The 12846-nt window shown below is 39.1% G+C and overlaps 1 protein-coding gene across 2 annotated transcripts in view; it reads left to right on the forward strand.

Annotated features, from left to right (window-relative positions):
• Positions 1-12846, forward strand: part of mdga1 (MAM domain containing glycosylphosphatidylinositol anchor 1) — a 189014-nt gene that overhangs the window by 147780 nt on the left and 28388 nt on the right. For both annotated transcript variants that reach the window (XM_072465520.1, XM_072465521.1), the window contains exons 10-13: positions 3862-4128; positions 4267-4415; positions 12523-12703; positions 12780-12803. In XM_072465520.1, coding sequence (XP_072321621.1) covers positions 3862-4128; positions 4267-4415; positions 12523-12703; positions 12780-12803 — 621 coding nt within the window. The remainder of the gene's footprint in view (positions 1-3861; positions 4129-4266; positions 4416-12522; positions 12704-12779; positions 12804-12846) is intronic.

Below are 12846 nucleotides of genomic sequence, written 5' to 3' on the forward strand. Positions count from 1 at the left end.
ACTATATATAAATACCATATTTTTCTTTCCATTAACTGATTTTTGAAATACATAAATAAAAATCAAGAGAAAACACATTAAAAAAGCTAAAAAAAAAAAAACACCTGTGCTTTTACAATCAGAAGCCAATTGCCAATTAGCTTGGTTATTTCAGGATTGACATTCAACAGAAAACAATCTACATTATAAGCAATAATGACGCATATCAGTATCAATTCCAGTCCCAGGATATTACTCTTAATAGTTCAAATACACCCAAACAAGACATTTATTTCTACAAGTACATTACAAAACAATGTGGTTCCATTATGGAGCAGTGATTAAAGCAAAACTATTCAACTGCAAGGATACAATGAATCTTTTAGTGCTGAAGTTCAAATCAATTAGGAATTTTCACAATGAATTAAAGCTGTTTTATTTCCGTAATAAAAGCCTGATAAACAAGCTATATTTTGGTTCTCTCTTCTGTCCAGCTATTTTTTTGTAGTGCATTTTAAGAAAACATTCGGCACACATTTTGTAGTTATTAAAATACATTATGTAAATGCTTTCTCTGATTCCTCTCAGTGAAGAGGTTGTGGATTAGATCACCGACTGGTTGACTCGGCCGAATGGGGATTACTTGCTTGAGTTCTTTTGTTACACAAATTCAACAATCATCTTGTTGTAGGTCAATTAGACAGTAAAATACCCCATAGACCATTTAAAAAATTGTGAAGAGAAATATTTCTAAATTCTGAATTGGAAGCAACTGGAGGCAAAAGTGAAGTGGAACATACTGTGATTTCAATGGAAAAAACTAGGATTAACCATTAAGTGGTTTTGGCAAATGAAAACCTCTCAGATACATGTGAGTGATATCAGAGCCTGGTTTGAATACTTTTATGGATTTTTTAAATGTATTGTATATAGATATTGTTTGCTTATTAAACAGGATAATATGATCAACTCAGACATTTTTTTTATAAGTTTTTTAGGTTTTACTGGACACATACTTGTAGAAATGTTGACCCCACAAACATGTTTCAATTATCTACAGATATATTACATACTTTACCACAAATCGTACTTGAATACAATTCTAAGTCAGGACAAATGTAAATTCTCCATCATTTGTAATAGAAAAGCAAACTAAATGACATTTCTTCAGTGGAAATTCTAAATTCTTGCTCAATTATAATTAAAACTTAATATCATTACTGTTAAGATATGATGTCAGTGAATAATTGAAAGTGAATTATTGTCTACTGTACTTTGCCTCCCATTGCCTCCATTCTAAAACTTTCAATATCCTGATGACGGATAATTTAAAAGGGTTTAATTGCCAGCTTTGCGACTACACATGGTCATGAGGATCCAGGGGTAAGAACGATAACGTGGTGACCATCGCTTCTTCTTCTCCTCTTGCTCCCTCAGCTCAGACGCCTCACTTAGTGCTGTTGATCAATCCCAGGATAAGAGCATTTTTCATTGCAGATTATAATTAAGTGTATACGCCTCCCACACTTCCTACCTTTTCTCCCTCCTTTACATGCCCAGTGCCATCTTTCCCTCGAAGCGGAGTGACTGTTCTTCCTCATTGCCATTCTCATCATCATCAATCAGCGAGTTGCCGGCCATGGGAGAGGACCCTTCTCTATCTTGTCACTCTTTTTTTTTTTTGCGTCCTGCATCCTTTCCTCCTCTCCCAGCCACGCGCACTCCATCATCCATTTCTCTCACGCCACACTTTCCTTGTCATTTGTCTTCTTTATTGTCTTTGTTCCTAAAGAGGTGTTTCTCGTGCCCCCTCCTTCGCCCGCACCGCGCTGAGCCTCATGTAAATTGATTTTGCTGTTGTGTACTGTAAATGTTTGGCTTGGTCAGTGTTGCGTTCTTGGACAGATTCTATTTTGCCGGTTTAGATGAGAGTGATTTGTTGTGTCCTTACATGGTTTATGAGCTTATGACTAAGACACATTGCCGCGGAGTACACGAAACAAAAATAGAGAGAAAGTCGAGAGGAATTGTGTCGCAAAAATGAAACTACTGCTAGATTTGTATTCTGCATTTCTGTGAATCAGGTATAACGTTATGACAGTCAAGAGTCAAGTTAAAGGTCTTAGCTCCAAATGGACATCTAGGCTGAAAGGTTAAAATGAAGAAAAAGGATTTAATAATAAAGAAAAGTAATTTGAACTCGCTGAGTGGTCATGTTAAACAGATCTTCAAAACTCCCAGTCTGCAGTTGTCAGGATGCGTTAAAAAAGGATCACAGCAAAAATAGGTTTTAGAACATATATTTTTAGCACAATTAAGCAAATTAAAAACACAAGAAAAAAATCAATTTACTGCTCAACAGAAAAGGAGCCAACCCTCTACACGTCCCTCGTGTCTTTATGTATTCAAAGACAGAGCCGTATTTATGCGTAAGTGTGTCTGATATGTGACCATACACTAATCAGCCTGTAGGATAACAGTCTGACTTATGACCCCTGGTTCATCACTCAGGCCTGTCACACGAGGGACAAGCAGACTGACTTCTCATTTATGTATATTCAAGACCCTCTGTTACATACGGAATAGTAACAGTTTGTGATGTTAAGATGCAGGCCAGCTCATGTGCATGCATTGTGTCAGACTCACGGCTCGCTCAGACCGTACTCTGTAACTGTGGTGTAGGAGCGTTGTTCTTCCGGCGTGCCATTCACATAAAGAGTGGAGCAGTGCTAGGCTTTTGCAGTCACAGGCTTTGGAAGCTACACTCACAAGAATTGTATACGATAACTGATAATGTGTGTAAGAATAAAGCCTGTGGAGAGATGCGGCAGCCGCTGAAAAAAGTCTTCCCACGAAAAGAAGGTCCGCTGCTTGCCTCATAGCTGTGAATATTTGAAATTAAGTGATACGTGTAAAGTTCTAGAACGTTACATAGCCACTTTTCAAAAGTAAAAACATGTAAATGTATAATTGGTAAAATACCATCAGAAACAGGTCTTATCAGTTCTGCAGTTTTGAACAGGAAGGACATTATTTTGATAGCTCATGCTCTTCTAGACAGTGTCCTTGTTGCATCCTTCCTCTCCCACATCGCTCTTCTCTCCTTCCTCCGCATCCTTCCGTATCTTTATCAGTCTAATTTGGAGGCATAACATTGATTAGTCTATAATTACACATCTGTGCCTGATGAACCTGATTCATGGGAGACTGCAGTCGTAGCCTCTCCTCCGGGGGCCTTAACACTAGATCTCGTCACCATTACTTTCCTGCTCCTGCCATTAGCATCTTGTCTATTATCCTCATGATTAGCCAGGGGTGAAGCGTGTGGGTTGTGATTTGTGGCGGAGTAATTTGGCTGTGTTGTGCGTCGGCTGACCCCAGGGCGGAGGCAGAAACAGCTAGTCAGTTATTAGCTAGGGAGCCTTGCATCGCACTGACAGGTTAATTATGGCTGGTTAGGTTAGGTTAGCAGCACAAAGAGATCGCCCTCTGGCAATTAGCATTTGTTCTGTGTCAGATCATGTAGGAAAGCAATAAGAACTTGTAATTTGAGGCGATAGGCTGGGAAATAGACAGGGAATAGAGTGGGCTGCGTCTTAATATGGGTTTTTATGTGTCCCCTCATATCAGCTCTCATATAAATGTAAATATTCAACTTCAGGCCAACAAATGTCCTGAAATGTGAAAGTTAACATAATAACACACGTACATACATACATACCATACATACCATACATACATATATGTGAGTGTGTGTGTGTTAAAGGTATATTACCCTTCTAGAATGTTCCTCAGTGTGACACCACCAGGCAAACTTACAAGTCAAAACTATGGTGCAAGCAGTGACAAGTACCTTTAACAAGCTTTTCATTTGTGTTTCAGATCCCCCAATCCTGGACCCTGTATATCTAGACGTGCGCTCTCGGAATAACCAAATGGTCACTCTGAGATGTAGCGTCCTGCGCGCGAACCCTCCTCGCCTCACAGATATCCGCTGGTTCCGCAATGGAGACTTCATTCGGATGCCCATGCCGGATCTGAAGGAAACCCCAGAACTTAAATTCAAGCTTGAACCCACCAATAATGGCTCTTATGAGTGCAGAGTAAGCAACAGCGCCGGAACATCGACATGCACTTTTAATGTCTCTGGTGAGTCAAAGCATCAAAGCTCTGCACTTATGAAGGAATACATGTCTTGGCTACAATTAATATTCAGGGTCTGCCTGGTATTTGTGTATTCAAGAAATTATGAGAGAGGAATGCCTTTTTTGGTTGCTATGTTCACAGCACAGCCTTATAATGCAGAGTTCTACTTCGACACACCAAATCCAGTGCGAATTCTTAAAGGAAATAACTATTCCTACAATGTGCAGTGGACACAGAGAGATCCTGAAGCCACGGACCGCATCATCGGCTACTGGATAAACGTTCGCAAGGTAAAACAAAAATGTCTGCTGACTAAAATGAATGTCCACTTGACTTAAACCATGGCAAATGTCTGTCTTGTGAAAGACTGAGCGGTCTGGCTGAGAACTAATTTTTGTGCAAGTGCATGTGTTCTGCCAGTGAGCACTCCAGTCTGCAGCGCTAAGTAAACACACGGCTTTATGAGCTCAGGGAGAGTCAAGTGTGTGTGCAGCCAATCAATGGCCATGTACACTGCTGAATTACAACTATGTACATCGCCCCTCCTTCTACTTTCTTTTGTATTTTTCTATTCAAATGTCACGGAAATGTTATAAATTATAAAGTAAATAAATGTTTAACTGCTTTTATGGCCACAAATAGGATTGAACATTTATTGTCACTTTGGTTTTTAATTACTTTTATAAAATACACACTCTTACTATTCTCTACTCACATTTGTGTCTTATATTGTAGGTCAAAAGATACATTCTCAATTTTATGATTACAGTTATTTGTCTCAAAAACAGCAATGAAATAAATGTTGAGTGAATGAGTAAATGTAATTACATACCATCTCTGATCTGAAACAGTCGCATATTTTTAAGGTTTGCATTTTGTTCATATTCTAATAATGTATGTCATGGAGCCCTGAAAGATTTCCCTATCTGTGATCTACCAGTCCGACCATCACAAGGGGTTTAATTCTAATTTAGTTTTATGTTGTATTGTCTTTGTTTCCTTCTGTCTTCTTGGCTTAAACTGCCTCAAAAATCACTGCATCGTGTTGAGCCCCTGACATTGAACCTTAATTCACCTCTCTATTGTCCCCAGATCTATTTATAGATTAGTGTCCTTAAATCACAATAGCGGAAGGATAATGGTGAATAATACAGCAGAGCGCCGGGTTAAGCATGGCTGTGGCTGCAATTGTGAGAGATAGAGGAACAGAAGGAAACGGCGTGTCTGCCAGCTTGCTTTTGCTTGGATGAATAGCTAATTCCCACACTACTTTAAGAGTTGGCTGCTTACCTTATTAAGTATGACTCACGAGACACACAGAAATGAGCAGTGGAGTAGAAAACGCAATTTTGTGAAATTCCCACTATTTTCTGTCTAGTTATCTTTTTTTCTTCACAATTTACAAAAGCAGCCAGGATATTTTGTGTTAGAAGCAGTGCAAATAAATACTTTCTGCAAGTTATAGCACTAAAATTGAATTCATGCATTTTGAAGATTTTCCTCAAACTCCGCTCCAGTCAGCTGCTGTTTATTTTACCTGCTGTTCTTAGGTACGCATAGGAGACAACCAAACAAAAGCAGTAAGCAGATGGCGAGGCAGTGAATAAAAGAGTGTGAAAAAGATAAATAAGATGCAAATGAAAGAAAAACAGCAGCTCTCACTGATTCTCTGGAGTATTAAATAGAGTAGGAGAACATTTGAATGTAATACTGTCTCAATTTCACAAGCCATCTATTTCAGCTGCACTTTCCACAGCTCATCCTCTTAACGCCCTGACACTTTTCTTTTTAGCACATACAAAATGATGCACGGTCTCAGTGGAGATGTGCGCACATTCACACACAATATGGGGAGGAGCAACACATCAGGCCCAGGAAAGGAGGCTCCGCACTCTCCCCATCTATAGTGGCCATGCCTTGCACTAGTTTTTCATGTTTCTCTAAGTATACTTCCATTGTGTAAATTCAAAGATGTACTTCAGAATGATACTCACTCTGGACTAGGGTCTAATTGAGTGCAAAGTCCATTTTATATTGTTGCTTGGATATCCATCTCTTCCAATGAGAATCAGGGCAAGGCAAGTTTATTTGTAGAGCACAATTTATAGCAATTGAAAGTGAAAAAAAGAAAAGAAAAACGCATTAAAATAAAGAAATTACAAAACGTTTAATACGTAAAAGTGAAAATTAAATCATTTTAGTCATATGCACAGCTTAGATTTGAACATTGTCTGAGTAGAAGCCATTCTCACATCTTCAGGAAGACTGTTCCAGATTTTAGCTGCATAAAACTGAAACACAGATTCCCCATGTTTAGTCCTGACTCTGGCACCAGCAGGAGGCCGGTCCATGTTTAGTCCTGACTCTGGACACCAGCAGGAGGCCGATCCATGTTTAGTCCTGACTCTTGGCACCAGCAGGAGGCCGGTCCATGTTTAGTCCTGACTCTGGCATCAGCAGGAGGCCGGTCCATGTTTAGTCCTAACTCTGGCACCAGCAGGAGGCCGGTCCATGTTTAGTCCTGACTCTGGCACCAGCAGGAGGCTGGTCCATGTTTAGTCCTGACTCTGGACACCAGCAGGAGGCCGGTCCATGTTTAGTCTTGACTCTGGCTCCAGCAGGAGGCCGGTCCATGTTTAGTCCTGACTCTGGCACCAGCAGGAGGCCGGTCAATGTTTAGTCCTGACTCTGGACACCAGCAGGAGGCCGGTCCATGTTTAGTCCTGACTCTGGCACCAGCAGGAGGCTGGTCCATGTTTAGTCCTGACTCTGGACACCAGCAGCAGGCCGGTCCATGTTTAGTCCTGACTCTGGACACCAGCAGCAGGCCGGTCCATGTTTAGTCCTGACTCTGGCACCAGCAGGAGGCCGGTCCATGTTTAGTCCTGACTCTGGCACCAGCAGCAGGCCGGTCCATGTTTAGTCCTGACTCTGGCACCAGCAGGAGGCCGGTCCATGTTTAGTCCTGACTCTGGGCACCAGCAGGAGGCCGGTACATGTTTAGTCCTGACTCTGGCACCAGCAGGAGGCCGGTCCATGTTTAGTCCTGACTCTGGCACTAGCAGGAGGCCGGTCCTCGAGGTCCTCAGAGTCCGAGATGGTTCTTATGGCACTAACATGTCCGAGATGTACTTTGGTGCTAGGCCATGGAGAGACTTGCTGCTTTAAAGTCTATTCAGTAAGTAAACGGTAAGCTTGATGTTTTACTGCTGTACTTGATGTTCTTATATTTGAAAAAAAATCAATAAATAACGTTTTTTTTTTAAAAAGAAAAAGAAAGATAGTCAAAATGTCACTATCGAGTATAGTACAAAATGCTAAAAAAAAATATATATATATATTTTGTAAACTTTCACATGAGGGTATAAGACTATTGTTATCAGGATACTTCAAAAAAAAATCACAAGATATTGACAAAAAATAATATCTACTTGCCTATACTGGACTTGGCTGCTAGTTGTTTCTATCATTTACACTGAGAACTCGTGGCACCTCCCGTCAAACAGCAGCTTCTCTTTCTGCATGACAGGACACAAACACTGCCCTATTATCATATATATGAGGAATTAACATATACAGTATACACAATGAATATGAGTATGAGTGAAACATTTGTTCACTCCAGGTCACGCTGGGAGGTCGACTCAGGCACATTCACATTCTGTTAGCTTTCACCATTCAATAGTGCTTTTAAAGGGAACATAATGTGTAGTGCAAATAGTATTTTTTCCATTTTCTTAATTTCTGCTGTTAGTTGAGTCCATCTTCAGAGTTGGTTTAGTCTGAGTCATGCATTTCTTAATCACCACCTTTTTTTCTGCTGCCAGGAGTATATTCCAGGGGTATCCATCAATCTATTCCATTGTGGGGTTTTTTATGTCTCAGATACATCCTTTTAAAGTCTAGTGGATTGTAAATGTTGAAGATAAGTGGCTGTAAGTGATAACGGTCGGCTCCAGAACAGAACACTAAAAACAAATGATGAAAATTTGCTGCTTGCTTGTGGTGAAACGTCACTATGAAAAAACTTAGAACGTAGTTATATGTAGTCATAAAGCTGAGAATCAAATCTATTACTTATTCACATGTACTGTATAAAAGCATGCTATCACACTAGGTCACGCAGGAAAATCTACACATGCAAAGAACATCACTTACACACCACTAAACAGCTCCGGTATATGCACATCTTGCCTCAGTGTCTGCACACATTGTTGTGACAATGCTTGTGTGAATGGGTCCCCTTGATGAAAAGTGCGTTGAATGCCCAATGGAGGGAGAAAAACTGCATTTAAATGTATGGATTTATTTTGTCTCTTGTAGTCCATAGCATCCTGTCAATCTACATTTTCTCAGAGCAGCTGCATCTTCGATTTCACTTTCTCACCCTCTTTCACACTTCCTTTGTCTTGTTGCCGCCTTGTTGACAGTGGAGTGGAGACACTAGTGAAAACAATGTCTGGCACAGTGCGCGTTTGTGTGGCACAGACGTACACAGACACATATTTCATGGACTCCCACATCAATCTGTCAAACCCACTGCCTCTTCAAATGTGTCACTCTCTGTGTGTGTCTGCTCGTCTCTCATTCATCTGCTGCGTGACTCACTTAGACACGCGTTACATCCACTGACCTGGAGAGGGCAGTGCGACAGACCACGGGGGCCTGAGGAGGAAGTGGTGAAATCCCTCCGAGTCACACTCATGGATTATATTGTAGCTCCATGGTCACACTTCACCACTTCATTGATCCAGTGCGTGCTTTAGGATCCGAAATGGGTTTGTCCAAAAAAATCCATACGCAGATACTAATTGATACTAAAACTACAAGTAGATAAATAAATAAGTGTCAATAGGGCCGAATAGAAAAATAAAAAATAGATCACTAGAATTGGACCACATTTTACCTGCCTAGAACAGTTTTAGAATGGACCATTATACAAACTATTATTCTGTGTTCAAAATCTAATTTGTTTAAAAATAATCAGTATTGAGTGTTAAAGTGCATCTCACTATCCCACCAAACTAATAGTCTCTGTTGTAAATATATAGTGGATTATAGTTTTACATCTGTCAGTTGGCAGTGCACTGAGAAATGAGTTCTAAAAAAGAATCCCTCTTCTTATGTCATCAATAAGTGGAATTCAATCAAAAATGCAGGGGAATTTACATCGAATAAAAAAAAAAAAAAATGTACAATTTAAACAATCATTAAACACTTAAGGTGTTATCAGGTATTATTATATGTTCAATCATAGCTACCAGTACTTGTTTACAGTATGGTAGAGAACAGTTGTGGAGATGCCTCTTCCTATGTCACATCCGCTGCTCATGTCAAACTTGGGGAAAATGAAAAAAAAAAAGTATATATATAATCTTGTTCATAGTCTAACCTATCATATGCACATGTGCTCTTTTTGCTTATAGGAGCCTTTCAAAATCAAGTTTCTGTCACACACAGTCATCGTGAGCCCACTAGACGATCTCAGTGCAAGAACACTGAGATTGCTTTTGACGATGAAAATAGAAAATTGTTTCTTATTTATGTAAGACAATTTTATAATTATGTAAATCTTGGCCTAAAGGTATGACCTTGCATTTTAATTATAAGTATGATTTCATTCATCAGACGTAAGCAACTTTCTGCTAGTGGTTAAGGGCAATGAGTGAATGTGAAAGCACAAGATCCATGCCTGAATATTAGGAGGACAATAACAGATAATGTACACAAATGCTTTGAGGCCGATGTGGTGAACACATTTCTATCTTTGGAAACTAGATCCAGGCTCTGATACCATTTTTGTATCTAACATTGTGCTTTATGTATTTTGTTTTCAGAAATTCATGAATATTATTTTAATTCTTTCAAACACTTAAATATCCAGGAACACCAAGAAAATATGTTGGGCAGAACAGTGAATATTCAGGACTAGCCAATGGCTCATAATGTTTTTGAATATCATAATGGTAAGGACTCTCGACTAACCACTGCTAAGAGGTGGTGATAGATAACAACATTTAATTAAAGAAAAGACATACATTAAGAACATGTGAATATCTTAGTGGAAATGAGTGCTATCTTTTTTTTTTTTTTTTTTTTTTTCTTGCATATATATTATACTTTTATAATAGTACATAATAATGAATTTATGTCTACTCCTGCCCCTTTTTTCTTTCAAAGCCAAAATCTTCTCACACCGGTTCTTTCCTAACCATTTAAGTGTTTTTTTGTTTCCAAGAGCACCCGCTGCCACTTTCACTATGATTGGAACACTTATATCAGTAGTTTCTTTGATTTGTATTGTATCGTTCACACGTTCATAAAGTACTGCATATTAGAGGGAAAAAAGGCAAAAAAGCTGTCAGTGAATGCCATAATTGGTATAATGTGATGCACCTAAGGACCCTGTGAATATGGTTCTTAAAATATGGTTCACAAAAAAGAGTGTCAAGGATGTCTTTACTGAAGGGAGGTGCCATTGAACAGACTGCCAGTGAAACAAGTACAACCAATGAAAAAAAAGCTACTATTAGTGGCATGAAGCCTGGAGAAGTGGGAAGGATGTGATTGTGTGTGCTGCCAGCTCTGGCGTTTGGAGATAGACCAAACGTAGCTGACAGTTGGCAGCCACATGGAGAGGCTCTGTGGTCCTGTCAATACAGATGATTGTTTTAGACCGGAGAGGACAATCAATGGGAATTACAGCTTATGGTTTGAATGTCGATGTACAACACTCATTTGTAAACGTTCCAGGACAGGGCAGACAAATAAAAATACATTTGTCAGGAAGCCCACAACAGAACATCAGCAACATTGTCTTTTCGTAAATTCTGATGATTTGTTTTCTTTCGAAAATAATAATCACTTTAATATGATTGAAGCAAAGAGTTAAAAAGGTGTTGGTGGCGTCTGCCACATGCTTGTCTCTATGGAGATGGTATTGCTTTGCAGTAGTGGAAAGTAACAAGTACAACAGTTGAAAATATTGTATTTACCGCTAAGTAAAACATGTAGGTATCCGTACATTTACTGTACATTTACTGTACATTTACAGTGGATTATTTTTACTTGTACGTCACTATATCTGAAGGCAGGTATCTGTACTTTCTACTACATTTTTAACTGGACTAAAAGGTCCATGAAAAGTACTTTTTGTATGGTTTCAGGTTTATTTTAGAACAATCATGGTAACATTCTGACAGTCCAGACACAAAAATGAAAAGTTTCAGTTGCAACATTAGAGCCAAAAGTAACCACTGTTGCATTGCATGAAATGTTCCACTGTATGGTGTTTATCGAATAAAGCTAGCATTTACAGGTGTTTTATTGCTCACAAAGACTACCTGACCTGTACATTTGTCTGGTAGTGCTACTTTATTGTCTCCGTGGCGATATATAAGTTTAATGTCATTATGTGGCATATTCCAGCCCAAGCAACAATATCTCCATGGAGACAAGCAGTCGACGCACCCTCCACCAGAAAATTCACATAGTGCACCTGGTTATTTCAAAGAGTAATACGCATATATATATATATATATATATATATATATATTCAGCTTGCTTTGACACATGCACAAGTTTATTCAGAAAAATAGCTTTTTATATATATATATATATATATATATATATATATATATATATATATATATATATATATATATATATATATATATATATAAAAGCTATTTTTCTGAATAAACTTGTGCATGTGTCGAAGCAAGCTGAAAAACAAAATCTATTCATTTCCAGCGGCGCATGAAGTGTAAGTACTAAACGCTCATAGTTGCCATGTGCAGGATCCAGCCTGGCATACATTAGCAGATAATGGTGTTCTGTGGGTGTACAGAGTTGTGTGACGAGGCTGACCTAATGCATTAGATTGAGTTCAGTGTCAGGTCTTTAAGTAGCTGGGATCACACGCAGAAACACAGCTAATGGATCCACCTCTCTGTGGATGGAATAACACTGCCATAGCTCCATTAAAAGTGTGACAAACAAAAAACACATTCACCTTACTTCTCCTAAAACAGGCTGAGGGACAATAACTGGTCCATCTCAGCTGTTGAGTTGTTGTTTTTAATACCAGCTTTCAATGCTCTGATCAGGCACAAATGCAAAAACAAAAGCAGATTTTTGGGTAATATATACTTATTTGACCACTTTTAATACAGAAAATTGAGGGTAGAGTTGTGCATGTTGTGTGTGGTTTATGATGGATTTATTGGTTTGGATTTGTCCTGCGTAATGAGATGGAGAGGCTGAGGTGGCTGATAGTCCTGCTGCAGATGTGGGACAGTGGAAAGTTGCAACATGTAGCTGAATGGTTAATTTTTAAGTCTGTATATATTTGCTGACCTGTTAACTCTATGTCCATGTGTTTGTGTTCAAATGTAGAACAAGCAGAACCTGCTGTCGAAGCAAATTGATCTAAAGGGAAAAGAGCCGGAAAAGGGTGTGCTTTTGTCCTTCACCATCACAGACTTGAGGATCCCTCTGTCCTATGAGGTCCGCCTGGCCCCCATCACCACCTACAGCAGCGGAGACTACATCAGCCGCATCATCCAGTATTCAGAGCGTGAGTGTTTTTCTCTTATGAATACAAAACAGGTTTTATTATAAGATTTTAATTATTTATGTTTCTTATTTTCTAGCCTACACATACCCAAGACCATCAGGTAAGTCTTATCCCAACTGCTTGTTATTATGACCCCAACATTA

The sequence above is a fragment of the Eucyclogobius newberryi genome, unplaced genomic scaffold (assembly GCF_026437365.1).
Source record: "Eucyclogobius newberryi isolate DKJ021-1_F unplaced genomic scaffold, fEucNew1.0.hap1 SCAF_5, whole genome shotgun sequence".
Classification (NCBI taxonomy): domain Eukaryota; kingdom Metazoa; phylum Chordata; class Actinopteri; order Gobiiformes; family Gobiidae; genus Eucyclogobius; species Eucyclogobius newberryi.